General features: G+C 37.9%; 1 protein-coding gene and 1 long non-coding RNA gene across 2 annotated transcripts; one reads left to right on the top strand and one right to left on the bottom strand.

Annotated features, from left to right (window-relative positions):
- Positions 1-884: 884 nt before the first annotated feature.
- CHMP2B (charged multivesicular body protein 2B) lies at positions 885-23,181 on the bottom strand. Its single transcript, XM_069093925.1, has 6 exons — positions 22,903-23,181; positions 12,469-12,560; positions 8,020-8,214; positions 5,443-5,545; positions 3,790-3,896; positions 885-2,709 (listed from the first exon to the last, which is right to left on the bottom strand). Exons 1-6 carry the CDS (start codon positions 22,934-22,936, stop codon positions 2,596-2,598), a joined length of 645 nt encoding a protein of 214 aa, XP_068950026.1. The 5' UTR covers positions 22,937-23,181; the 3' UTR covers positions 885-2,595.
- LOC138165588 (uncharacterized) lies at positions 14,302-19,195 on the top strand. The gene is made up of 2 exons (XR_011169383.1): positions 14,302-15,177; positions 18,096-19,195. It is a non-coding gene; the product is annotated as an uncharacterized lncRNA (long non-coding RNA).
- Positions 23,182-25,978: the final 2,797 nt, after the last annotated feature.

Genomic DNA, 25,978 nt, shown 5'->3' with positions numbered 1-25,978 from the left:
TTTTTTGTTTCCTGATCTTAATAATGGTTAATTTGAAAATACCAACCATCCCTTTAGTAACAAATTCTAGGAAATAATACTTAAGTTTTGTGATCTTCCTTTTTTTGAGTATCAGAGCAAGCTGCTCTTTGTTTCTTAAGATCATGATGTGAAACAGTGGATAGATGGGCAGTGACACCACGGACATTCTATAATTTGAGTCTCAACAACCGTGTGAGGTTAATAATGCATTTGGGTCTGAACAAGTTTTATAGATAATGAGTATCTTCAGTCTTTTACTCTTAAGTTTGGAAGACCTTTTGTTCCTATATAAAAGAACCTTAGCAAGCAGCTGAATCCACACCTGTGATTTCTGCAACTTAGTCTCAGAGGTTTCCTGGGGGAACTTAAAGATTATGTGATTTGTCATGGCCACATAAGTCAATGTACCAGAGGCCCTCTGAGGCTTGCTATTTTTGGTGCTGTGCATATATGTGTTCTATCTACACTTTATATTTATGTGTATATGTACACACATACATATATGTTCATTTACACATAAAACAAAAACACAAACATATGACTATACACTACACATTGGATCTCCCTCTCTGTACACATACATACCCACACACATCCAAAACATATATGTACGTGTGTGCACATATAAAGAACTTTATAACAGAAGAAACAATTGCAATAATGGATGTAGCCCTGGTCTCAGGACTAGGTCTAAGTCTGAGTCCTGATGTACACTGGTTGTATAACTCTTTATAAGTCATTTGGTCTCTCAAATTCCAAGTAACTGCAACTTATCCTTTTCCCTAAAAATAATGATCATCAGGAATTAATTCTAAGATTAGCACACATCAAACATTTACTGTGAAATATGAAGAAAAAAGACATCCAGGAATAAAACCTTTATTGGATTTTTTAAAACAAAATAATTTATAAAAATGAAGAGTCCCCAAAAAATAAATGAAAAAGAAGTAAACACAGTTAGCAGTATTATTTACACTCGAGCACCAAAGAGTTCCAGGTTGTTTTTTTTGTTTGTTTTTGTTTTTTGTATCCAGTAATCTCTAGATAGGCTGTGCATGTCCAGAGCAGCTCTGTGAACTAAAGAATTCTCATTATCAGACCCAAATCAAAGTGCAATTTTTTTAAATTATATTATATAGATGCAGAGTTCAGTTTCCCTTTCAATCCTTATGGGGTATTTGTTCCCCCCCTTTTTTTGGTTTTGTTCAGGGTTTAATTCATCATCATCATAGTAAACAACTCCCACCATCCTCAATTTTCCAGATGACTTAATTCTGGTGTCTTCTAGTCTATAGTGGCATATTTTTAGGGATTAAATACATTTTCTACCATGAAGTTATTTTAAAGAATGATACTAAATGAACACAAGGATTTAGAATCTATTTTTGTTCCATTTTTCCAATATATACACATGAAATACTACAGCATTTCTACCTTAAAAAAATACAGCATAGTACATTAATATGTTTTTTTTAGGCAGCATTTTTCTGATAAGTTTATTTACAAAAATTTCAGTTAGTTTTGCTTTAAAATTGCAATGTTTAACATCCTCTCCACAGTAGTGCTTAACATGGGACACAATGGCATCTGGAAAGTAGCTTCAGTCTAAGGATGAATTCAGCTCATAAGTATGTGGAAGGAAAAGTATGATTCATATAGAGAAAGGCACAATAGTTCTTTCAAGGATCAACAAATTGTTACACTATTTTTGTAATAAATAAATCGGTGCCCTTCACTGCTAATTTTTTAGAATTTTATAACTGGAAGAGATGTTTTGCAGACCATCTTGTACAGACCCTCTTATTTTATAGCTTGAAGAAACTTGAGGTCCTAAGAGGGAAGGTAACTTTTCCAAGGCCATACCACTGCTGTGAGTTAGGTCTGGAACTCAGGTCTCCTGAGTACCAGTTCTGTGCACTAACTGGTTGAGTAAAGTGACAGGTCCCAGATAAGAAACCTGGAAAATTCTCAAATTAGGTCTCAATTTAAGTTTTAAATGGATAATTCAAGTTTCTCACTAATAATTTAAAGATCTGCACAATGTTTCTGTGCTACAAGTATTTAAGGCAGGTGCCAAGAATGTTTTAAAAAGTTATGAACTTCACATATTGAAAGAGGGCTTTCCTTTCAAACCATTTTAAATATAATTTGATAATTACAGTTCTTGTGGCCATGGTTCAAAATCAGTTTCAAAATACAAGTAGCAGATATAGGTCTCCTGTCATTTGAATCTTCTGCAATTCTTTGTGTTGGTGCTTAGTGCCATTTCTCTACATGGGGAGAAAGGATTTAGAATGTAAGTGTGATCTGGCACTAACCTAACAGAATCTTAGAATAGTGTACCATGCAGGAAAGAGGTTTAGACATAATCATTTCAAAGTATTTGGCAATTAAGATTCAAACTGTTTTCTCTTTTTGTAAATCATTCTTTGGCAAAAAGATTTAAAACAAGGTGTGGCCTGAAACTTCACTGACAGTCATTTTTGCAAAATAAATAAGTTTTGTAAAAGGAATCTACAGTGCCAGTTTTATACTGATTATAAATCATTAATGCATATCATAAATAAATTTCAGTTAATCTACTCCTAAAGCTTTAAGCTGCCGTTCAATCTCTTCATCAGAGATTGTAGATGCTTTTGATGTAGATGCAGAAGGTAAGCCTCGGGCAGCTGATGGTGCTTTGGCCATCTATTTAAAACAAAAGAGAAAGGAGAAAAATGATTATTATCAAAAATTTGACTAACATGTAAAACAATATAAAGAGTCTAGAAGTGTCACAAAAAAAATTCTGAGAGACAAAGTTCTGGATAGGAAAAATCATTTATGAATTAGGCTGGCCAAAGATAAATAAACTAAGGTCAACGGTCTCTATCAGTGATGAAAGACAAAAAGGGAAGCTCTGAGCCATGTTAAATCAGGTGTTTTCCTTCTGGAAGGGACCTCCCTTGACAAGCAAAAGACAACCCTGATTGCTAGACATTTAATAAGGAGGTAGGCTAAGACCTTTCAACTTCTCCTGATTACTTTATTGTAGAGGGAGGCAGCTTAGGAAGGAGACCTGCTCATGAGATTCAGCAGCTTCCTACAATCTGGGCAAAGAAAGCTACTCTCTTCTAGCTCAGTTTCTCCTTTGTGAGGCAGGTTGCCTCAACATGGATTAGAAATCAAAGATACAAGGGTCATTTCTAAATAGCATGGACTTGATCTGAGATCCAGACCAGGCCCTTGGAGGGACTGGAATGTTATCACATTCCTTAGCCATGCTGGAAGGGGTTTTTCTATGTGAGCCAAAGCAAAAAGTGCGGACTTTAAAGACAGAAGGGAATATTACAAACTAATATCAATAATCAAATGATACAGCATTAAAATAAATTCTCCTCAGAAGGTTCATGTTATTTTCTGAGACAACTACAAAATTATCTATATGGAACAAAAAAAATTTAAATTATATAAATAAAAAACATATTTAATGATAATATTTCCAGATAATATTTAGGACAACAGGGGGTACAGTGAATAGAGTGTCAGGTCTGGAGTTAGGCCTCATCTTCATAAGTTTAAATATGGCCTAGACACCTACTAGCTGTGTGACCCTGGGGGAAAGTCACTTAACCCTGTTTGCCTCAGTTTCCTCATCTGTAAAATGAGCTGGAGGAGGAAATGTCAAGCTACTCCAATGTTTTTTACAGTGTCTTTGCCAAGAAAACCCATAAGGGGTCGCAAAGAGTCAGACATGACTGAAAAACGACTGAACAACAATGTCCATACCTTTCCAGAGATTTCAATTCCAATTTCATCAAGCACCTGGTTCACAATATCCTGACTTTCTTCTTCATCATCAGATCCATCAAAAATGTCATCCAGTGTATCATTGACTTAGAAAAGGAAAAAAGTTGTTATTCTGAACAGCTAGGTGTCCATGTTAAAATACATTTAGAAGATAATCCAGTCCTAATAATCTAAATGAACTGTTAAGCTCTGAACCCAAATCCAAAAGTCAGAAAAATCAGTGTAAATGTATTTTCAAAGGACTAAATTTAGAATAGTTGGTGTCCCTACTAAAGTTCTTTCTTTCCCCTACTTTCAATGCCGTTAAATATATGGCAACTATATTCTTAAGATTATGGCTTCAAAGTGAAATCATTCTAAAAATAATCAGTTACTTAGGGGAAAATGAAAAAAATAAAGTTCTGGGAAATTTGAGAAATAATTCAATTCAAAATCTCTAAATATCCTTTTTATGAATAAAAATGTAAATTATCTTACTTTGTGATTTGTTCTATTAATTATTGGAAATATTCTTCTGATTTTGGTAAAATGGTTATAAAGTTTAATATTAAATTGCAAATTCAGTCAAGACCATATGAAATATATTTTCTATTTGAAACTCAGAATTACAATAAATGCAATGATAATTAACAGAAATGCAGAAAAAGCTTCCAGGAGTGCTTTCTTGTTGAGCCAAGTCTTAAATCAATTCTAAGAAACTTCATATCTTTCTAAAGATCTTGTTTTCCAAAGTCTGGACAAAAGGAAAGCATAGGTATTAAAACTAACATTGCTGTGGATAAATTTAATTTTTTAATCTGAAGATGGGAATATTAACTCACAAAGTTGTTGGGAGAATTGAATCAATAAATCAAGTGTTTTTCAAAGGGATTTACAAATTAACAAAAATTTATTAAACAAAGCAGCCTTTTTGGTGGTGATGAGAGCAAAGATAGTTTCATAAAAATGAAATTAACAAGAGTGGTTATGAATTTTAAATACATCAACACATTTGTAAGATTCCTTTCATTAGAGCTTAATGGAAAAGTTAATTCCTCTGATAAGGCCTGCTCACACCTGTGCCATCACTGAAAATTACGTAAACATATTAGATATCCTGATCATTAAATAAATTGACAATTCTGGAGTAATTAAAAATTCACTAACCAAGTTTCACATCTGGGTAAAAATCAAATTACAATACATAAAGAGATTTTAAGTGAGGCTGATATAAAGAACTCTGGAGCTTTAAAAAATATATTTAACCCAGTATTAAAATTTTGCAGAAAAGAATGACAGACACAGAACATTAGAAGAATGGGTGACTTAGTAGTCTTGATAATTAAACAGTTTTAGCAGTTTAATTTAGTGAAATTAAACTTAAGACTAGACTAATATAGGAGTATGCAATAATATCTTTTAATATTTTATTATTAAATTTCTGCAGATCTGTAAGTTTCACACACTGACAACATAAAAGTATAAAGTTACAACAAAATCTAATTCTAGTTAACCATTTATCATTAATGTTCAGTTATGAGTAGAATTTTTGGTTTTATTAAAAGTTTAAAAATTGAGGTTGCTTAAAAGCTTAGAAAATTGACAACTGAAACCTGTAAATATCACTAACACCACAAATTACAATAAACTTACTCATTTCTTCAGTCATTTCCATTTTCATGTTTTCCTTCTGGAAATTCTGCATTGTTTGTAATGTCTTTTGAGGATCCATCTTCTTGTTAACTGCCTGCATTGTCTTTCAATATGAGATAGAATACATGTCATTTGCATAATTATGAAAATTCTACTGAAAATAAAGCCAAAGAAAGTACAGTAAAATGCCACTTGCTATGAAGATAAATTCATACAACCTTCAAAACTGCACACAGGGGTTTTTAAGAATGCTAACAAAATGAAAAACTTCAATATGGAAAACATCTGTTTAGCACCTACTTTAAGGAGATCAGAAGGTGAGCAATCTGACCTGAATGGGAGTCAAAGGCACACTTGCAAACAAGGGAATGCCCCTAACCCTCATAATTCAGACCTATAAAAGTGAGAGAGCATTATTTAAATTCTTAGGCCTAATATGAAGATATTAAATCTGGCAAATTTTAAGTCAGTTGACATATCAATGTGTTACAGTTCTTTAAAATTCAATCTGTGTTACATATGTTGGATGCATATATATCAATCTTGCTTCAATTTAATAAATATTTAATAACTAAAGATGAGTACCATGCAGTTCACATACTTTCTTCTATACTTGGTCTTTTTTTTTTTCAAAGCAATCAGGGTTAAGTAACTTGCTCAAGGTTACACGGCCAGTTATTTCTGGGTGTGGTGCTGAGTATCTGAGCCCGGATTTGAACCAGGTCATCCCGACACTGTGGCCGGTGCTCTTACTCGCTGAGCCCCCTGGCCGCCCCTTAGCAATTGGAGTTAAGTAACTTGCTCAAGGTTACAGGGCCAGGTGTTTCTGGGTGGGTGCTAAGTGTCTGAGCCTGGATTCGATCCCAGGTCATTCCGATACTGGGGCCAGTGTTCTTACTTGATGTGCTACCTGGCCGCCCCTATACTTGGTCTTAAGCCTTTAATAGACTGAGAAGGGATGCATGCTATTTTTCTAAAGGTTTACAATTAAAATTCCAAGAAAAATTTGCATGGCAAGACCTTCCTGAGCTCAAATATTGATTTTTTCTTTTACAGGCTATCAGTGCCAGAGAAAAGGAGGGAGACAAAAGCTTTGTTTCTTTCCATTTCAAATGGTCTGTCTTGTCACATATATATGACATTTTTTTTCTTACTCGTTTTGATTAACCACCAAAGGGACAAAGACCTTGCAGACCTTTTCACTAACTCTTTTAAACTGTATATATATGTTGTAGCTAAATTAGGTAAAATGTCCATCAAACAAGGAATCAGGAATTAGAAAATTTTATTGACTTTCACCTTTTTTAATTAATAGATGTTCAATCAATTAATATCAAAATAATGAGTCTAGCAAGATACTATGTTTAAGTTAAAAAAAAAATTCTTAATTTCAATGTCTTAACCAAAATGCTTTCCACCCACCTCCCAATCTTCACTCATAAGTGACTCACACTTGAATGCCCTTCTACTCTTTCCCACTTGTATAAATCCTCCCCACTGCTCCAGATTCAGACTCTCTATGAAGGTTCCCAGTCCACAAACATAAGCATTACTGTTTGTAGCAATAACTGGCACATCATATACTATCTAGCTAGTCACGACTTCCTCCATGTCCTAGCTCCCCAAATGGACTGCAAACACATAAAGGACAAGAAATTTAGCTTGAATTTCTTTCTATCTCCTTCAGAACCTATTACAAAGGCTTGATAAATGATAGTAATTCAAAAAATATTAAATGACTGAAAGACTAATAGTGCTTTAAGATGAAATAACTAATGAAGATACCTGATAGTTAAAAAAGCAATATACAAATGAATATAAGTACTGTAATCTAGTCAAAAGCTGAGAGGGATGCCCAAAGATATAGTCTTCAGATAGTCTGATTTACAGAAAAATTTGTCAGGAAAATAATAAAAGGACATCACAATTTTGACTCACAATACATTGAAATAACCGTTTTCTACCAAATTCAGTAAAAGAACCCAGCTTTTAAAAGTTAATTATGTACGTGACAGATGCTTATTTTGATAACTTCAGGGTTCAGTGATTTCAGTACTTTGGGTAATCTTTTCACCAAAAGCAGACCACAACTTATATAAGATTTGACCAATGGTCTTTGAGAGCTTCTGTGTCCAAAAAATTGCTCATTCTTCCACCAGTTAGGTTATCAGCCTCTTTGAACTTAACTAGGCTGATCATTAGCACAAGACATAAGTAGTATATCATTAGGCTCCTACTCAAAACATTTCTAGTTTGGGAGGACCTGCCAGAGCTTTCATTTTGAAGGCAAAGTCTTCAAAAACCCAGAGTCACACTTCCACACCACAGTGAGGGAATTCTAGTAGAAGGAAGGTGTCTAATTTTGAGAAAATGAAAATACCAAGAATCCAAACTAAAATGTGACATTAAAGGAATGCCAAGTATTTAAACTTTTCAATGTATAACAAAAAAAGATCTAGAAATAATAATTTAATCTATTATAAATCATTTTACTAACATATATTAATGCTTAATAGACATTTTTATACTGATTATATACTAGCATTTAAGAATATTCATATGAAAAGACAAACTTACTTTTGCAGTAGTTGACATGGCTCCAGCCATCTTCATCTGGGAGTTCATTACTTTAGTTTGTGTAGACATAGAAGTGACTTTTGAACTTACAGCAAAAGTTCTAGTTTTCTGTTTCCTCAGCTGCACAAGCTGTTTAGCTAAAACCCTGCAGGCTTCTTTGTTACCAATCTTGGCCATTTTCTTAATTTCTAATTCCTACATTTTATAGAAGAGAAAAAGGTAGATCGTTTTCATACAGTAGGCATGGAGAATTTATTTACACACAACATGCCCAATTTTCAATATAACAGGATGGAGTAAGCTTTCAAAGCTATGGAATAATATCATTCGTCTCACCCTATTACTTTATATGGGAGAACAAAAATGCTCGTTTTCACAAAGGCAAGCAGGAGTTCTTCACAACACTTGTACAGATTCTTCCCTGGGCATTCAACCCGGCAGGAGCAATTATTCTGAGACAGGGTAGAACCAGTGGTTACATGACATTCTAAGTGTATTTTCCTATATGGGATTAGGACTAGAAAGTGGGAGAGAGAAAAAGGAGGTAATTTCTAGTATCCCTCAACATTGAAGAATAAAGAAACGACTTCTCTCTACAAGATACTCATCTCTTCCCCACGACCCAGTCACTAGTCCAGGACCAAAGACTTTCCTGCGCCCCTTCCCCTCATGTGGGGAAATAAGCTGTCCACACAATGAAGTGAGCCTTGGCTGAAGACTGGAGGGTGAGCTGTTATTGCTTGTTCTTCCTTCTGTCATGACTTGCAAGTGAACTGGATTTAAGTGAGGGAGAGCTGTGCAAAGTCACCAGACGCACTCTCTCCTCCAGAGTCACGTGTGTCCAGTGGCAAGGTACAGGCCAGGATTACTGGAGATGGCCCCTTCTATAACAAGTCAGATCCTAGGATTCCAATGACTGTCTCTGGCACATCTTTCTACTACTATTAATGAAAAGAACATGACTCACAGTTCCTGTGATTCTGAGGTGGAAGTAGCCTAGGCCGAAGTTCTCCCCCCCCCACATTCTCTCATATATATGTCAGCACCATCGCTCCCTTTTCTCTAATTCCCTTTAGCTTCCACTGAGCCCTGCGGAGCTCCTATTCCATTGCCCTTCCTCTTAAGAACTCTGCCTTTTCCCTGGATAAAATGCTTTGTACATATTTTGTAGGCTTTAGCTTCCACTGAGCCCTCCGGAGCTCCTATTCCATTGCCCTTCCTCTTAAGGACTCTGCCTTTTCCCTGGATAAAATGCTTTGTACATATTTTGTAGGCACAAGTTCCCCAGGAAGAGAAAGGATTGTCTTCTTTGTCTTGTTCCCTTAAAGGCTAATATGGTAAGGGCTTAAGAGATGCTGATTAAATTGTCCAAAGAAAAAGAATTCAATGAAATTAGATTAACCTAATTTAAGTAAAAAACATTTTGACACCCTTATTACTCTGAAATGTTTATGTTAATCTATAGATATCTTTATCCCATCCAAACATTTATTAATATGCACGAAGAATCAAATTGCTCATCAGGCTTCCTTTTAAACATATGTAATGTATGCTTATCCAGAAACTCACCTATTTTCCAGTCTCAAAGGACAGCACTCACCCTCCAAGAAGAACAATCTAGACAAACTAGCCTTAGTTCCTCACACAAAATATTCTTATCTCTTTTCTCCATGCCTTTCCACCAGCTGCCCCCTGGCCTAGAATGCAAGCCCTCTTCATCTCCACCTCATACTTTCTTCAAGTATCACCCAAAGGAAATTTTTCATGATTCCAATTGCTAGTGCCCTCCCTTATTTATCTAAGTTGCATTTAACTAATATCTTGGTATTTATTTTGCATATTTTTACATATGTCTTTGTTTCCTAGTGAGTAGGAATTGTTTCATTTTTTGCATATGTGTCCCCAGCATTTAGCAGCGTCCCACACAGCAGGCACTTAAATCCTCACTGACAGACTGACTGCAAGGTACTCTCCCAGGTGTAGAGAGAAAACAAACAAAATAACAACCTTCACTGCCATGGCATTTACATTTTTTTAGGGAGATATAAGATATAAACAGCAAGAAAAATTGAGAAGGGAGAGATGATTAACAGGAAAATCAGTTAAGACTCCTCATAGTAGTTGGTTTGTAAACTAAACTTTGGAAGTTAGGAATTCTAAAAGGAATTCTTAGGTATGTAAGACAGGAGTACATTTCATTCACAGGGGACAGTTTGAACAAAGGCATAGAAATGGAAAACAGAACATCATATTTAGGGAACACCAAGAAGGCCAGTTTGGGTAGAACAGAGACTATGAATGGCAGTCATGTGCAACAACTATAAAGGCAAGCTGGAGTTATACTTTGAAGGAATTTAAATGTTAAAATGAGAAGTTTATATTTTATCAGAGTCAGTAAGGGTTGATAAAGGTTTTTAAGTAGAGGAGTGACATGGTTAGACTTGTGTCTTAGTAAGATTATTTTGCAGTTGTTTGGAGGATAAATTGGAAGAGAAAAAAAAACTGCAAGACAGAAGATTGCAATAACAGTCCACATATGAGCTAATAAGGGCCTGAACTAGTGGTCACATAAGTGAAGAGATGGAAAGTAATGGATGGAGATAGAATTGACAGGTATGGCAAATGAATGTATAAGAGAAAGAGCTGAGAAAGAGGGAAGAGCTGAGAAGGATTTCAAGATTGTGAAGATAAGGGAGTAGAAGTACGGAAATGCTCCCGCCCTCAAAAAAGGGGAGGGGTATTTATGGGGCAGAAGTAGAGACTTCTGTTTGTTTCAGATGTCTACAGAACCATTTAGGTGGCAATGACCAAGAGGCAATTGCTGATTAAGGAGTAAAATTTAGGCCAGAGGTGAGGGTTGGATATATAGATTGGAATGTCATCTGAAGAGCAATGATGACTCAACCTATAGCAACTGATGAAATCAGCAAGGGACAGAGGACAGAAAGAGCAAAGAAGCTCCAGGAGGGTACCTAGGGATATATCAATGGTTATCAGGCAGGCGTGGATTCAGCAAAGTACACTTGGAAGGATCAATAAGGAGAACCAGGAGAGAATATCGACATGAAAATTCAGGGTTACAGTTCAGTGAGGCATTAAAGTTAAGAGAACAACAGACAACTGATTTGAAAACTGAGGGCAAGGTACGAGTGAACTGATTAGCTACAGAGTTGAAGCTGTAAAGGGAAAAAAAATGAGGCTGACTAAGGTGCTGACCTGGGAAAATAAAGAGGCGCAGACCAACTAGGGGTCATAGTGGAGATTAAGACTAGGGTTAAGGGAGGTTAGGCAGAGAATGATAGAAGGCTAAAAGGTTATAGTCCAACAGACAAATCAGAATTCCTGATGAAGGAGTTAGGTCATTCAGAGCTGAGAATGAGATTAAGGGACTTATCAAACCTATATGACTAAAATAAAGATGGATGAAGAAGACTGAAAAGCTGAGAGGCCAGAGTACTTGAGGGGATGTCAGTGTGTAAACTGGAGCCACAGAGTAGAAGGGCAGGGGCTGGATAGAAAGGAAGACTTTAATTTAGAATATAAAAATGAACTGATATTTAGAATTCTAGAGCCAGGTACTAAAGTCCTTGAAAAAGGAGAAGGAATGATCTTTTGCTACTGGTACTGGGACAGGATGATTCTCCTGTATGGAACCACAAAGGAGGGGTAGCTGTGTGATGCTGGCAGAACGGAGTCTGGAAGTGGCAGTGAAGAGTAAGGCGTACATATGGTCATTGCCCAGGGTCCATGAGAAAGCGTGATCTAAGACTGTAGAAACTGTTTCAAAATGCACTGTCTTCTTAGGGAGACAGGTGGGGAACCAGAGGGGAACTGGAATTCCATGAGTTCAAGAAGATAGAAATAATATAAGAGTAAAAGGTCTATGATGAAGAGAAATCTGTTAATAAAAGGGGCTCCAGAAAGCGTAACTGAAGGGGGAAAAGAGCCAGACAAAGACTTGGGAAGGTTTTACTCTGTGCAGGCACAGTAAAGACCCTGAAGTGCAGACCAGTAACTCCAAGGTCCTGTGAGATAGATGCAGGAGATTGACTTTGAGACTGCTTCCTTCTGACAGTAACCAAAACTGTCTTTTTTCTCCTTTACCTAAGACACTGAATGGTTCCCCTCTAAGAAAGCTTGTTATATTCTAGAATTCTAAATAACAAGTTCATTTTTATATTCTAAATTAAAGAGTCTTGAAAATGGGAATGCATTTGATATTCTATACGTTGAACACAGACTCTTAATAAAAGGGTAAAAATGGGGGTGGGGATGGGACATAGGAGGAAAAGGAGAAAACAAGAAAACAATTGGGAAGAGAAGACCTTGATATGACTAAGAAATAATGCTCTATCACTTGCCACCCCCTCTTCCTAGTTAGCCAGTTATCCCCATGCTAATTTCCAAATGTGTCTGAAAAGTTAAACTGAAATTTAATGTTCTACTTACCAGCTGTTTTTCCTGTTTTTCTAATGCTGCTCGATCTCTCATTATAGCCCTCTGTGTACCTCGTAACTCTCGATTCTGCTCCTTTATTACATCTAAGAGAACAACAAAAAATCCCCAAATTTATGGATTATAAAGTCTTCTTCAATATTATTTAAAATACTGAGACAAAGAAACTAACAAAAAACTGCACTTTATTAGACGTATAGATTTTCTTTCTCCTATTGTCAGTATAATAATAAAACCAGTTGGGCTTCAAACTTGAACTCTAAATGAGAAAGAAAAGAAAAGAAAGAAAAAAGAAAGAAAGAGGAAGGAAGGTAAGGAAAGAAAGAATAAAATATATAACAGAAGTGTGCAAATTTTTATTTTATTGGGCTTAAACATAAATTTACATATCATATCTCAACACAAAATTATACCTGGATTCCTTAGAGAAGATATGAAAGTGGACAAGCATAAAAACATTTTGTTCAATCTTCAAAAAACCAAACCAAAACAAAAAACAAAACCCAATACCGTATAAGTCTGAGTTTATGCCATTCTTTAATACATACGTCAAACATTCAGAAGGTTTTATTTACCATGGGAGCATTTGGGAGGGAGACACCTAAATGAGCACATCTCATGTTAGAAGAGAGTTACTGAAATTCAGGTTTGCTCACAGAGCACAGCACCTACCAAAGCACAGCACGATCCAGAGTTTAAGAGCGCCTTTGTATTGCTTCTTCTGACCACCATGAGAGGGCCTGCCTTGAGTTCTCCATAAAAGTCTTTCAGGGAAGCAGACATCTGACACTCAAATACTATAGCCAGCCCTTTGGAGCTGTACTCTCTGAAGTCAACTTGAGAAAGAACCTCAGTATTTGGTACTTTATCTTAAAGCCAGATGATCTTCAGAATCTTTCTAAGACAATTCCAATGATGGCATGGTGCTGAGAGGCTGTCCAGCTTTCACAGATATACAGCAATAAGGTCAGCACAAAGCAGTTCTGCAGACCTTCAGTTTGGGAGGCAGTCTAATACCTCTTCTCTTGCACACATGTTTTGGGAGCCTCCCAAATGCTGAGATAGTTCTGGCAATGAGTGTGTCAATCTCATCCCTGGAAACTAGACTGTAAATGAACTTATCCACAGCATTCAAAATTTCTGCATTTGCTGTAACTGGCAGTTCCACAAACGGATGGTGCAGTGCCGGCTGGCAGAGAACCAGTTTTCTTAGTGTTAATTGCTAGGCCAAAATTAGCACAAGAAACAAGAGACTCTACCCATACTTTGTCGCATTTCAACCTCTCAGGCTTCAATTGAGCACTGTGATCATCTATGAACAAAGAATAGCACACTAACTCTTTCTCCACTTGAGTCTTGCGTTATAGCCTTTCATTATTTCCCAATGGAGAAATGAATTTATATATTTTACATTTAATTTATATAATTTCAAGTAATGTATATAAATTAAATTCCCCAATGGATAGCATAACTCCATCCCTTCTTAATCTCCCAATGATAGTGGCACTGAACCCCCAATCCCTACTTCCAAAGAAACTTTACTCCTCAACCCAAGCTGTCCCCTACACCATTCCTGCAAACCTCAACCCCATAATCCCCAATGCCCTACTCCAGATCTTTTCAACCCTTCAGCTGTGCACTTTAGAACACAGTCTATAATTAACAACTTCCTTTTATTGAAGATCTCTCTCTTTTTTGTTTTTACCATCTTCTGAGACACAGATTTAGCTTCCTCCCCCAGGTGACACTGCATCCCTGGCTAGTCTTTCAGTATTGGTTGCTTTCTTACCTACCTCCCCTTCCCCTTAACCTTTACCTTGTCAGCTAGGTAGGGCAATCTGTACACTCCTTGCTCCTCATGGCTAAAAGATGCTGTGTACTTCTATGATGAAGCAAATGTTCCCTCCAAGTTTATTACCCAAACCAGGTCCTGGGGGGGCCATCAGCTACTGACGCACAAAACATTCTTTCTCCTTTCTCAAGAAAGTCAACGCCTGGCGCCCACTCTTGCTTTCTGCTCCAATTATTCCCTTCACACCAAAATACTGAGGTTCCTTAAGTACCTACTGCTGGTCTACTCAACCACATCACCTACTCCCCATTCTACTTCAACAACTCTCCAGGATGGCAGAATGGTAATTTGAAGACCCCTTTGTATTGGCAAGTAAGCAGGTACTTAGCACTTAGTAATTGATCAAGCCTCTGTGAAAGAAACAGAAGGTATGAACCCCCTATTTCTGACCTAACAGGGAGGGGTTGGCTGAAACAGGAAGTAGCTAAGGCTGTGTCTGTAAGAAAAGCCCCAGAGAGGCACAGTCAGAATTTCTTGAGACAAGAATTTCAGCTGGAGGCTGAGCAGCTATAGAAGAGAGAATGGACAACTGAGACAGAATTTCCTGACAACTTGGGGTGGTGGAGCTTCTTCTGAACAGGAGCCCAGGAGCCCCCTCCCCCAAGGCTAGATAAGGCGATTCTGATTTTTTGAATGAGTTGCAGAAGACTGAGGAAGCATGACCGGGATTCTAAGACTTTGTCTGTTTGTGCCTTGGTTGAGCCTTGAATTCCCTGGAGCAGAAATGGTGAAGGAGCTGACATGGACCAGACCCTGTGAACTTCAGTGTCAAGCAGGACCTGCCCAGAGAGCTGCACAAGGAACTGGGAGCTGTCTGCCATTGAACCCAGGTGACAGGCTGGTGAATCCAGGTAGAATCTGGGACCATGGAAGGGGATCCAGGGAATCTGAGAACAGGCTCCAAGTCAAGATGAAAAGACCTCTCCTTGGGTACTGAGTAATTATGGAATTATAGCTTACTAGTGACCTAGGGGTGGGGGGGTTTGTGTATTCTCTAATGATTGTACTTAGTGATTAATGATACTTAATAATTGATTGCTGAATAAATGACTGAGTTAATTTAGTGTGCACCTTGAGTGGAAGACTTTGACTATTATACTTTGAGATGACTGTTCTTTGTTCTAAATATTGTGACCACTTTGGTGAAAACTATGTGGCCATTTTAATGATAAAGCTGTTGTGAATACTAAATTGTGATTTTTTGTGGTAAGTTGTAACATTGTGAATGCTGTACCTTGATTCTCTGTGAATGTTTTGCTCTGATTTGTTATGGAATAAATAGACTGTTCACTATACTGTGCAACCAGAACCTTGAAAGCTGTTCACAGCAGCCATTCTCTGGAAAGCTGATCTTGTATGGCTTTACAGATGGTCGTATGCTTGATTTTACCACCCCAAAGTATTCTACTTCCATATGCAAGAACTCTTAAAATTCCTTCATCTGATCATAATATTTTACTATTGCTCTCAGGGCCTTATTACCATAAAACCTATTCTTCATAACTCTAATCCCTTCACTCCCTTACCACTGCCCCCTAGGCAATTATCACAGTTCTGGATAAACTTTCCTCCCTACTCAATCTCATCTCCTGGGTGAATTAGTTCAAATCTACATTATCCTCTCCTATCAAATGCCTTGCCCCCATTCCTTTTGAAGATTGAACCTGGTTAAGCACCAAACTCAAGTAGCTCCCAAGGATCCAGAGTAACTCAGGAAAATCTAATGACTAGGTTCATTATAAATTTATGTTGTCTAATCTCAACTAGGCCTTCCCCACAGCAAGGCAATCCTAATACTCATTTCTTATCAGTTTTCTATCCCATTTGACAGAATATCTGTCCAAATTTTCTCCTTTATGGCCTCTAATAGCACCTCTTCTTGTCCTGTCTTCTGAAGGGTGCCTCAAGCTTCACTAAAAAAATGTTCCCATTCAACACAAACTCCATTTTCAATCCTTCTCATCTCACATTCCCTTAGCATTACTCCCTACTCTCTCCTCCTTTCCAGTCTCTAATGAAAAGGTGGCCAGTTCTCTTTGACAAGACAAACCTTTGAATGCACAGTTTTGTTTCCAACCCTGTCATTCTTCTCTGGCATATTTTTCCCCACAATCATCTTCATTCTTTCTCTGATCTTCAACCTCCCCATCTACTGGCTTCTTCCTTGACATCTACTCTATAAACAAGCCCGAGTTGTTTTCATCCAAATCTTGACTTGCTAGCTAAACTCTGAAAAAGTCATTTTTCAGACACCCAACATTCAATGTCTCTCATTTTCTTCTAAATCCTTTGCAGTCTGCCTTCTTACCTCTTCATTCAATTTAAACTACTTTCTCCAAAGTTACTAATGAAACCTTAATTGTCAAATGCCTTTTAAAAGTCCTTATCATTAACCCCCTCACAGCATTTCGTACAGATGAGTACCTTTTCTTTCTAGATACTCTTCTGAGTTTCTGTGGTAATGCTATTTCCTGGTTTTCCACAGGTACCTGCCTGTCTGATTCTCCAGATAATCCTCCTGATTATCTCCAAAAGATAATCCAAAGATTATCCTTCGCTGGATCTCTATCCATACAAGTCATAACCACTAATTGTGGGTGTCCTCATAGGCTCCCCCACGGGCTCTTTCCTGGGTGCCCTTCTCTATATCTCTGCAACTCTCACTCTAGGCAGATGACTGTCAAACCTTATATATCCAGAATTAGTGTCTCTTCTGACCTCCATTTCTGCATCAACTGCTTATTGGACATGTTAAACTGGATGTCTAGAAGTCATCTAAAACTTGACATGTCAAGAACAGAACTCATTATTCCATCCAACCCCCTTCAAAACTCACCTCTCTTCTAAACTTCTCCATTATTGTCAAGGGCACTGCCACCCTTTTGGTCAACAGGTTTACAACTGTGTTTTAAGTTTACAACTTTTACATCCTCAACTATTCACTTTTGTTCACCCCAAATTATCTAATCAGCTGTCAAACTTTATCATCTTTTTCTCTCCATTATCTCTTAAATATGTCACCATCTTATCACTTACAGAGTCATCACCCTAGTTACAGGCTTTTTATCAATTCTTGGCTAGACTATTACAATAGACTTCCAATTGTTCTCACTGTAGCTAATCTCTGTACTCCAATCCTAACCACATTACTCTCTCCCCACCCTCATTCAAAAACTTCCAGTAGCTCGCCATAACCTCTAGGATCAAATATAAACTCCTTGCAGAGCATTTAAAGCTCATCACAACCTGGCCCTTCTCATCTTTTCAGGATTCTTACACATTACTTTCCTTCAATTATTCTATAGTTGAGTCATAGTGGCCTACTTGATGTCCATCTCCTATGACAGTGCCTTTACACTAGCTGTCTGTCATGCCAGGAATATTCTCCCTTCTCATCTTATCTCTCAGGTTCCTGACTTCTTTCAAAATTCAGTTCAAATGACACCTTCTGCAGGAAGATTTCCCCAGTCATTCCTGGTCATGTTTCCCCCTTTGAAGTTACCTTCCAACTACTTTTCATATATCATGTATAGATTCCCATTCATGCACATGCTCTTTCCCTTGATAGAATGCAAGTGCCTTGAGAGCAAAAAGCCTTTTACTTTCTGTATTCTAGTTTTTAGTATAGTGCCTAGAACATAGTAAATCCTTAATACTACATTGACTTAATAGTCGCTGCATCAAATTCTTGCAGAAAACTGGAGAATCCCTACCCTAAAAGGATTAATTTTGAAAATTAGACTCAATAGCAATCTTCTTTTTTGTTCAGAGAATAATGGATTGACTCCGGACAAGAATAATATTGAAGAATCACAAAGGTGGGAAACAAGGACAGAGAGAAAACTGAAAATCATGCCATCTGGGATCAGCTGAAGAAAATGGGAAGAGTTAGCTTGGAAAAGTTATCCAAAATTACCTCATATGCAAACTATAATGGGTATATCCAAATGAAATCTCAGGTATTGTGTCTTCCTGCCTCTAATCTCTCCTTACTCCAATCCATCCTATACATTGTTGCCTAAATTATGGACTTCGAGGACAGATCTAACCAAGTGACTTCCCTACTCAACCAGTGGATTTCTATTGCTTGAAAGATAAAATATAAACTACTCAGGTTAGCTTTTATGGTTTCACACAACTTGGACCCAACCTATCTTTCCAACCTCATTGGACATTTTCACCCTCTCACACTCGGCAATCCAGTCAAACTGGTCTTCTCTCTGTTACTAACATATCACTCATCTCAAGACTCCAGGTCTTTAAACTGACCACACCTCATCCCTGAAATTCCCTCTCTACCTCAGCTTCAGAGTCTTTCTATTCCTTTAATGTACCATCTTCTGTATGATACTTTTTGTGATGTATGAGTTATGATCTCTGAGTGTCCTCCGTACCAACTACCTTGTACTCGGTCTTAAAATTGACAAAGAAGGGAAGAATGGATTTTAAATTTAAAAGTGTATTGGCAGGTCACAGTGGGTAATTTCCACTGCTCATCTGGCTGGCGATCAAGTTCTATCTTTGAGTAGCAAAAATGGGAGACTTGGGTCTGCTCTAAGGAAATGTATTAAATAAACCTTCATAAAAGCTATTGCCATAACTATTATACTTACTTGCTAGGGCCCTTTTTAGCACGGAGTTTCTTATTATTCCTCTCCTCCTTCCTCCAGTTACATGAATGCTGAGAGAACTTTATTTCGACCTTATAAAAATGTTTTATTTTACACAATATTGAACAAAAGTTACTAGTATAACTATATACACACACACATATTCTTTGTATGTATTTCTATTTGTTGTTGAGTCATTTTTCTATTGTGTCCAACTCTTTGTGACTCCATATTTGTATTTATGAAGTTCATATTTATGCTGTACTTATTTGAATGTGTACTTGCTTTGTCCTCCATTAGAATGTAAATTCCTTGCAAGAAGGGAGTTTCATTCTTTATACTCATATCTCAAGTCGTGAACAGTGCCTGGCACACATAGTAGGTGTTTTATTAAGCAAGTAATTGCTAATTTAAGTATGAGTAGCAACATTATACAGAGGACAGAAAACTGGCCATGGAGCCAGCAAGACTGGGATTCAAACTCTAGTCCCACACACTACAGCACTATGACTTTGGGCAAGTCATTTAACTACTAAGTGCCCTGGGCAACTTTCTAAGACTATAAATTTGCAGAAGATATTCTGGATTTTCCTACTACCAATGAAATCACATGGCCAGTCTCAATTCCGGTTTATTCCAGTAGGAATAAACACTCAGTGGAGAAGAGAACGGATGTACCAAAGACAGACAGTACTTCAAGATCCTAAGACACATAGGTAGCTGCATAAAAGTATTCCTGTAATTTGTCAATTATGTCAGTATGACAAATGCTAATGGCATCTTGAGTTACAGGTTCATACTGAGCTACAAAAAGAGGTCATCATTAGTCCATTGAAGGAAAAGAAAGACATGTTTAAAACAAAGCCCCTCTCTACCCACTTCATAAAGTCTTTAAATTTATTTCCCAATTAAAAAAACAAAACAAAAACAGTATCTGCTCTTGGGCTTTTCTCATTATCAGTGAGGTAAAGATGGTTAATTCACTTTTATATTAATAATGAATTTACACAAATTATAGCTATTTAATCTAATAACTGTAGAATATTTTGTTTCATTTGCAATAACAGTATTCTTTAATGATCTATTACCTATCTATCAAGTGAAAGAAAAAAAGATTCAGATTCTTTCTAGACATGTAAACTTGTAAATCATATCCACTGTGCCTACAAATTATATATCAAGATTTCATGACAGTTGAAATAGATGAAAAGAGAGCATGCAACAAAAGCTTCTTATGATCAATAATCATTGAGTCAAAGGATTTATCTAGGAGAAATGCATAAAGCAGCAGCATTAAAAAGCATAATATATAGCCTCATTATTGCTTAGCCAGAACACTTCTGTCATCTCTAAGGGAAAGAAAAAAAAAAAACAACTAAAATAAAACCAGGAAGAAATACATTGAAAAAGCACTATATCAAGCAGAGAAAAGAAGGGATGGCATTAAGAGTTAGGTGATTATTAAGGAAAACATGCTGTCAAATACCTATCCTAGTAGTTGTCTAAAATAAATACATCTGCTGATAGACGATTTTAAACTCAGAATGCTAATCTAACCGTAGATTTTAAATTTATTAACACATAAGAACCAAACAGTGCCATACAAATATCACTAAGACCTTTTCATCAACAGATATTGGAATAAACAGCATTAGCTATAGAATAATGGAGTCAGCGACAATGGAATATGTCTCCTCAGTGCACAATCTTATAGTCACTTGGTATCCTCACTGGCTATTTCTTCCCTCTTTTTCTACTTGATGAGAGTCCCTAAAAGCTATCAAAAGAATGGTGCAGCTCAGCAATGTAGAAATACATTGATATTTAAGTACCTTTAAATAATGAATATACAAAAACTATGTATACATGTCCTAAGCTTTATAAGGAAGACCCTACTAAGGTTATAACCATTCAGGTAAGAAATATGATGGATACAATGTGCTGAAAATATTAAAATTTTTACTCATTCCTGATCTTTATACACAAGCTCTTAAATATCCATAATCCAAACAAATCAGAAACCTCAAATAAACCTAATTTTTCTTACAGTACTGCACAATGGTAACTGACTTTCAAAATGAAAGGCATTCACTAAAAGACTCTGAAGTGCCTTATCAGAGGAAGACTACAATAAAATCAATAGTTTTAACATTAAGTATAATTAAGTATTCTAAGTTGACAATCCATACCAAACATATAACTTTCAGTTAACCAAAAACTTGTAAAGAAAAATACTGTAATCATTCTGAGAATATGGTTAAGAAATAAATGAATGGTAGAATCATATCTTAGTGGTAAGAAATCATGATTCTGCTGGCATCTAAACAAACAAAACAAGATACATGACCATAAGAGAATAAAGGAATCATTTCCAGGTCTGGACAAAACATTCTGTTTGTACCAACCACTATCTAAATACCATTGCTTATTTTGTAGTAAAGCTAATTAGACATCTTACAAAGAAGTGATTCTTGGTTCTACTACAACAGCATGTAAAAGAATAAGCTTATTACAGATTCCAAAATGTTCTTATAGTTCTGGCATAATGCCAGGGGGGCTGTTAACCTATAAAAAGTTTTTTAAACAAGGTAATTTCTTAAATGGAAGGATTCTTAAGAAAACATTTTTCATTAAGCTTCAAAAATGTATTTAAGAACATGAAAATACCTTTTACAATTCATTATTTCATTTGTGCATCCCCTATATCAAGGCCTTTGTAAGTAACAGGTGCTGAATAACTTAAATTTTACAGAATTAAAAAGGTAATTACCAGTTTTTCTCCTGAACTCAAAGGTAAAAAAAGCTTAACTATTTAAAAATTGGTTTGTTGTTAATACTCAATTAAAATTCAGGCAGTGTTTAATGAATAGTACATGAACTACAAACAGGCAAGAAGAAGTAGACTAAGTGTACGTATTTGTTCATTTTGTCCTGTCAACCACTTGAAATATTACGAATATATGTTTAAAAAAAACCTCTTTGTAACTTTCAGGGAAGCATGACTAGGCATAATATCCTCTTTTTCTGTCATTAGCAAATGGTAATAATGAAAGTGAGGCCTCTTTGAAAATATGGTAGAATATAAGGTGGACAAAACCATTACTCCGAGGGGATCCAAATTTTAAGAAACTGAGTAACCTTCTACTCAAGCATTTATGAGAGCCCTTACTTAAAGAATGGTGTAGTTAAAAAAAAAAAGCACACACTCAGAACACTCCCCTCTCACTTCCTGTACTGATTCAGCCCAAAGGGCAAGAGAAAACAAACCCAACACAACTAGGTACAGACATGTATGTATACATACACACATATGATTTATTAAGTGCCTACTGTGTGCTGCACATAAGACATAGCCATATGCAGGTATGGGATTAATATTAATAAAATTTTGGATTTGACCCATGTGGGAATTTCTTTAGCTTGAGTAGATTTATGTTACCAAAAAAAGCACACACATAACACTCTCACTTCCTGTACTGATTCAGCCCAAAGGGCAAGAGAAAACAAACCCAACACAACTAGGTACAGACATGTATGTACACACACACACACACAGGATTTATTAAGTGCCTACTGTGTGCCGGCACACAAGACATAGCCATATGCAGGTATGGGATTAATATTAATAAAATTTCGGACTCGCCCATGCGGGAATTTCTTTGGCCGGAGCAGGTTTATCTGTTACAAGACCCCCCCTTTTTTTTTCCCAGTGGGGGAAAGTTAAACGCTGTTGGTTCTTGATGAAGTGAAACCATGGCCCCAGCGCGGTCTCGCTCCGTCCCCACGCACACCCACACGCCCGGGGGCGGCGGTCACCCAGTGGGGGGCCTGGCCGGGATGCTCCCGCCTCCAGCCGCAGAAGCGGGAAGCGCGGGCGGCCCCTCACCCGGCCAGGCCCCCAGGGGCCGTCGGGATGCCGGCGGACCTCGAGCTCCCCCCGCCCCCGCCCCCGGCGCCCAAACTTACCGTCTACCGTCTTCTTCTTGAAAAGAGAGGCCATTATCACAGACCCCCCGCCCTGAGCGGCACGCTGAGCGCGGACGGAAGGGAAAGAACCGGCGGGGTGGGGACAGCAGCCACTGGTGCCCCAGGCCGTCGGCGGAGAGGTGCAGGGTCTCCGCTGTCGCCTAACAGGGAGCTCAGGTGACCAAAAAAAAAAAAAAAAAAGACTTTTTTGGAAGAAGTCTGACTCCCTTCCCCGGCGCCTGCGCGTTCAAGCTCTTGAGCCTGCGCAGGGGAGAGGCTGACGCTGAAGTCGCCCGGACTCTGCCCTTCCTTCTGCTGGCCCCGCCCCTCTTCTCCCAGCCCCTCTGCGACCTCGGGACGGCGGACGTGGCCGGATGGCGCTGCGGGGCGCGGCGCGAGTCTGCCGGTGCTGGCTCCTGTGCGCTCCCACCTGAATGGAGCCAGCCGCGCGGGCAGGGCTGGAAGCAGCTTTCCTTTCCCCCTTTCTCTGGGGCAGGCGGCCCCAGAGTCTCCCCCTGGTCCCCTCCCACTTGGTCCAGTCGCGGATGTCGCTCTCGCTGCCCAGCCTGGGAGCCGGCCTAGGGCAGGTGCGAGGGCCACAGGTGCTTTCCTCCGGTAACTTTAAGAGCCAAGAGGACGCCTGGGAAATCTTATTCTTGTATCGCGGAGTACCTCCATTTCGATGTGTGTGACCTAGATTCCTCCTTCTGTGAAAGTCGCCTCTGAGCCCCTCACTTAAGCAGTGGGGCAGTGCGGGGACCCAGAGGTTCAAAACCTAAGGCTGCTGCTCAATCACTTAGGGCGCCAGTGCGGAGATCGGGGAGGTGTTTGATTCAGCCCTTTGCTAAAGGAGACGTGATTTCTAAAGCTCCATGTAACCCTTAAGGAACTATGCAAAAGCCAGTTTTTATTAAAAAATAAAAACAATTATTTTGGGTAATGTTTTAAAGTGCTTATGATGCTCCAGGCACATCGAAATGCATCGTGATATGAATAATAATGGCTAATTTTTACTTGCCATCTCTTGATCCTCCACCAACCCGGTGAGATCTGCGCGGTTATGGCCCCCTGCTGACCTCTGAAGAAACACACATTTCTTTTGGGGTAGCTCGCTGGAGAGTACTGTAAATCTGGGGGACGCTATGGTTCCCTCGTGGTAGATAGAAGCGCTACAGGGGAAGCCAAGAGTTATTTGCACTGCCTTTGTGCTCATCCGTGATTTCCATCTGATGAAAATAAAGCCTCTCTTATATTTCAGGGAAAAAAGAGAAAAACACAGAGTCTTACCCTAAGGTCTCACAGATGATTGTCTGATTCAAGATTGGAACCCAGGGCTTCCTGGCACTGATCCTAGCACTAATAACTACAACATGCTGCCTTGAAATCTCTGAATGGCGTTTAATTATGTAGTAGAAAAAACGTAGTGTTTACTTCGAGTGGACTTACTGGTATGCTACTCAACACTGCCCACTTAATCCACTCCATGGGTAACCTATTAAAAAAAAGTGAAAAGAAAGCTTTTATAACTTAGAAAAGCAGAAAAATAACAAATTATTTAAAAAAATACATTAACATTAAAAGGGGAACCATCAGATGAAATATCTATATTTTAAACATTTTACTAGTGTTGCTTTCCTATTCCAATCATTCTTGTTTGAAAAAAAATTGAAAATGCTAGCTCTCATATCTCAGATAATTTCTCCCACTGATATGTGAGTACTGATATGAACGGCACTCCAGTTGTGGTGTCAGTAATATCAGGTACCTCTCTGGATTTATAAATCATGTCTCACAGATTTTTTTTAAGCATTTGAGGGAAATCAAAGCTCCCTACCCTACTTTTTTCTTTTGCCCTAATAAGACAGGAAAGGCTAGATAATATGGCCCACAGGGCCTCCCATAATACTACTACCACTGAGAGTTGTCAATCTATCTGTTCATGGAAAAGTTTCTTATGATGACTTATAGCAGAATACAATGTGTAATGACTTCTCATATTCTAACTTTGTGTGTGTGTGTGTGTAGTGGGGCTATGTGAGGGGGGAGAAATACTGGACTAGGGCTAGCTTATTGTGTGTGTGCAGAGATAGCATAATTGTCTTCAAAGGGATGAGTCAAGAAGCTTTTTTGTGTACTTATCCCAGCTGTAGTCACTCTTGTTTTATGGCCTCTATAGACAACCCCCCACTGATTGTAATGTATTGGTTGGGAAGGTGCCAATACACTCAGTGGCAACCAGATGTAAGACCCACACAAAGTGCACACAGCAGGAGCAAAAAGCAGGGTTCCATCATTCCCAATAAGTCGTTAAAAGTATGGATTCTATTTAAGTCTAAAACCTGAATAAGTATGAGATTTCCAAGGTTGAAATTCATATAGATGCAAGGACAGTAGGTTTTGGGAGACAGTGTCATAAACTAGATCATAGTGTTATACTTGTGAGCAGTTTTTCTATATGCAAACGTACAGAACTACACTAATCTTTAGAAACAAAAAAAATCGAATGCTTCTAATATAAAGAAATTACTGAGGCTGTATTTTGTACCCTAGCATAAAATGTGGTTCTGCATTAAAAAAAAAAACAACATGCTCATGTGAGGAAATCTAGGAACTAGAGTATGGAAGCATCGTAGAGAGCTTTTTAATGTGATAGACCACCCTAAGCCTATCAACTATATGTTTTGATTTCTAGCAAAATTCTAGAATGTATTGCATATGTGAACAATGGGGTAGTTGTAATGACCTCTATAGCTTCTTTGGTTAGCTGGATGGGGCATAGTTCAAAACTCCTGAGTCCAGCAGTCTTGGCCCACACCTGTGGGGAGTACAAATAGTCTGTCATTTAATAAGCATTTATTTTAAACACCTACCAAAGTCAGGCACAGTGCTAAATGCTAAGGATACAAAAAGAGGCCAAGACAGTCCTGCCCTCAAGGAGCTCAAGATCCAATAGTTAAGACAATAAGCAAACACATATGTACAAACATTATATACAAACAGTTCATATATCTAGGTTGTAAGCCTGGATGACTGGAAGGATGGGGGTACCCTTGAAGTAATAGAGAAGTTTGAGGTG

This window comes from Petaurus breviceps, unplaced genomic scaffold (assembly GCF_028583685.1).
Source record: "Petaurus breviceps papuanus isolate PSGF00001 unplaced genomic scaffold, PetGlider_PUasm1.0 213, whole genome shotgun sequence".
Classification (NCBI taxonomy): Eukaryota; Metazoa; Chordata; class Mammalia; order Diprotodontia; family Petauridae; genus Petaurus; species Petaurus breviceps.
The sequence above is the reverse complement of the archived record's forward strand: the minus strand, read 5'-3'. Positions and strand labels throughout refer to the sequence as shown.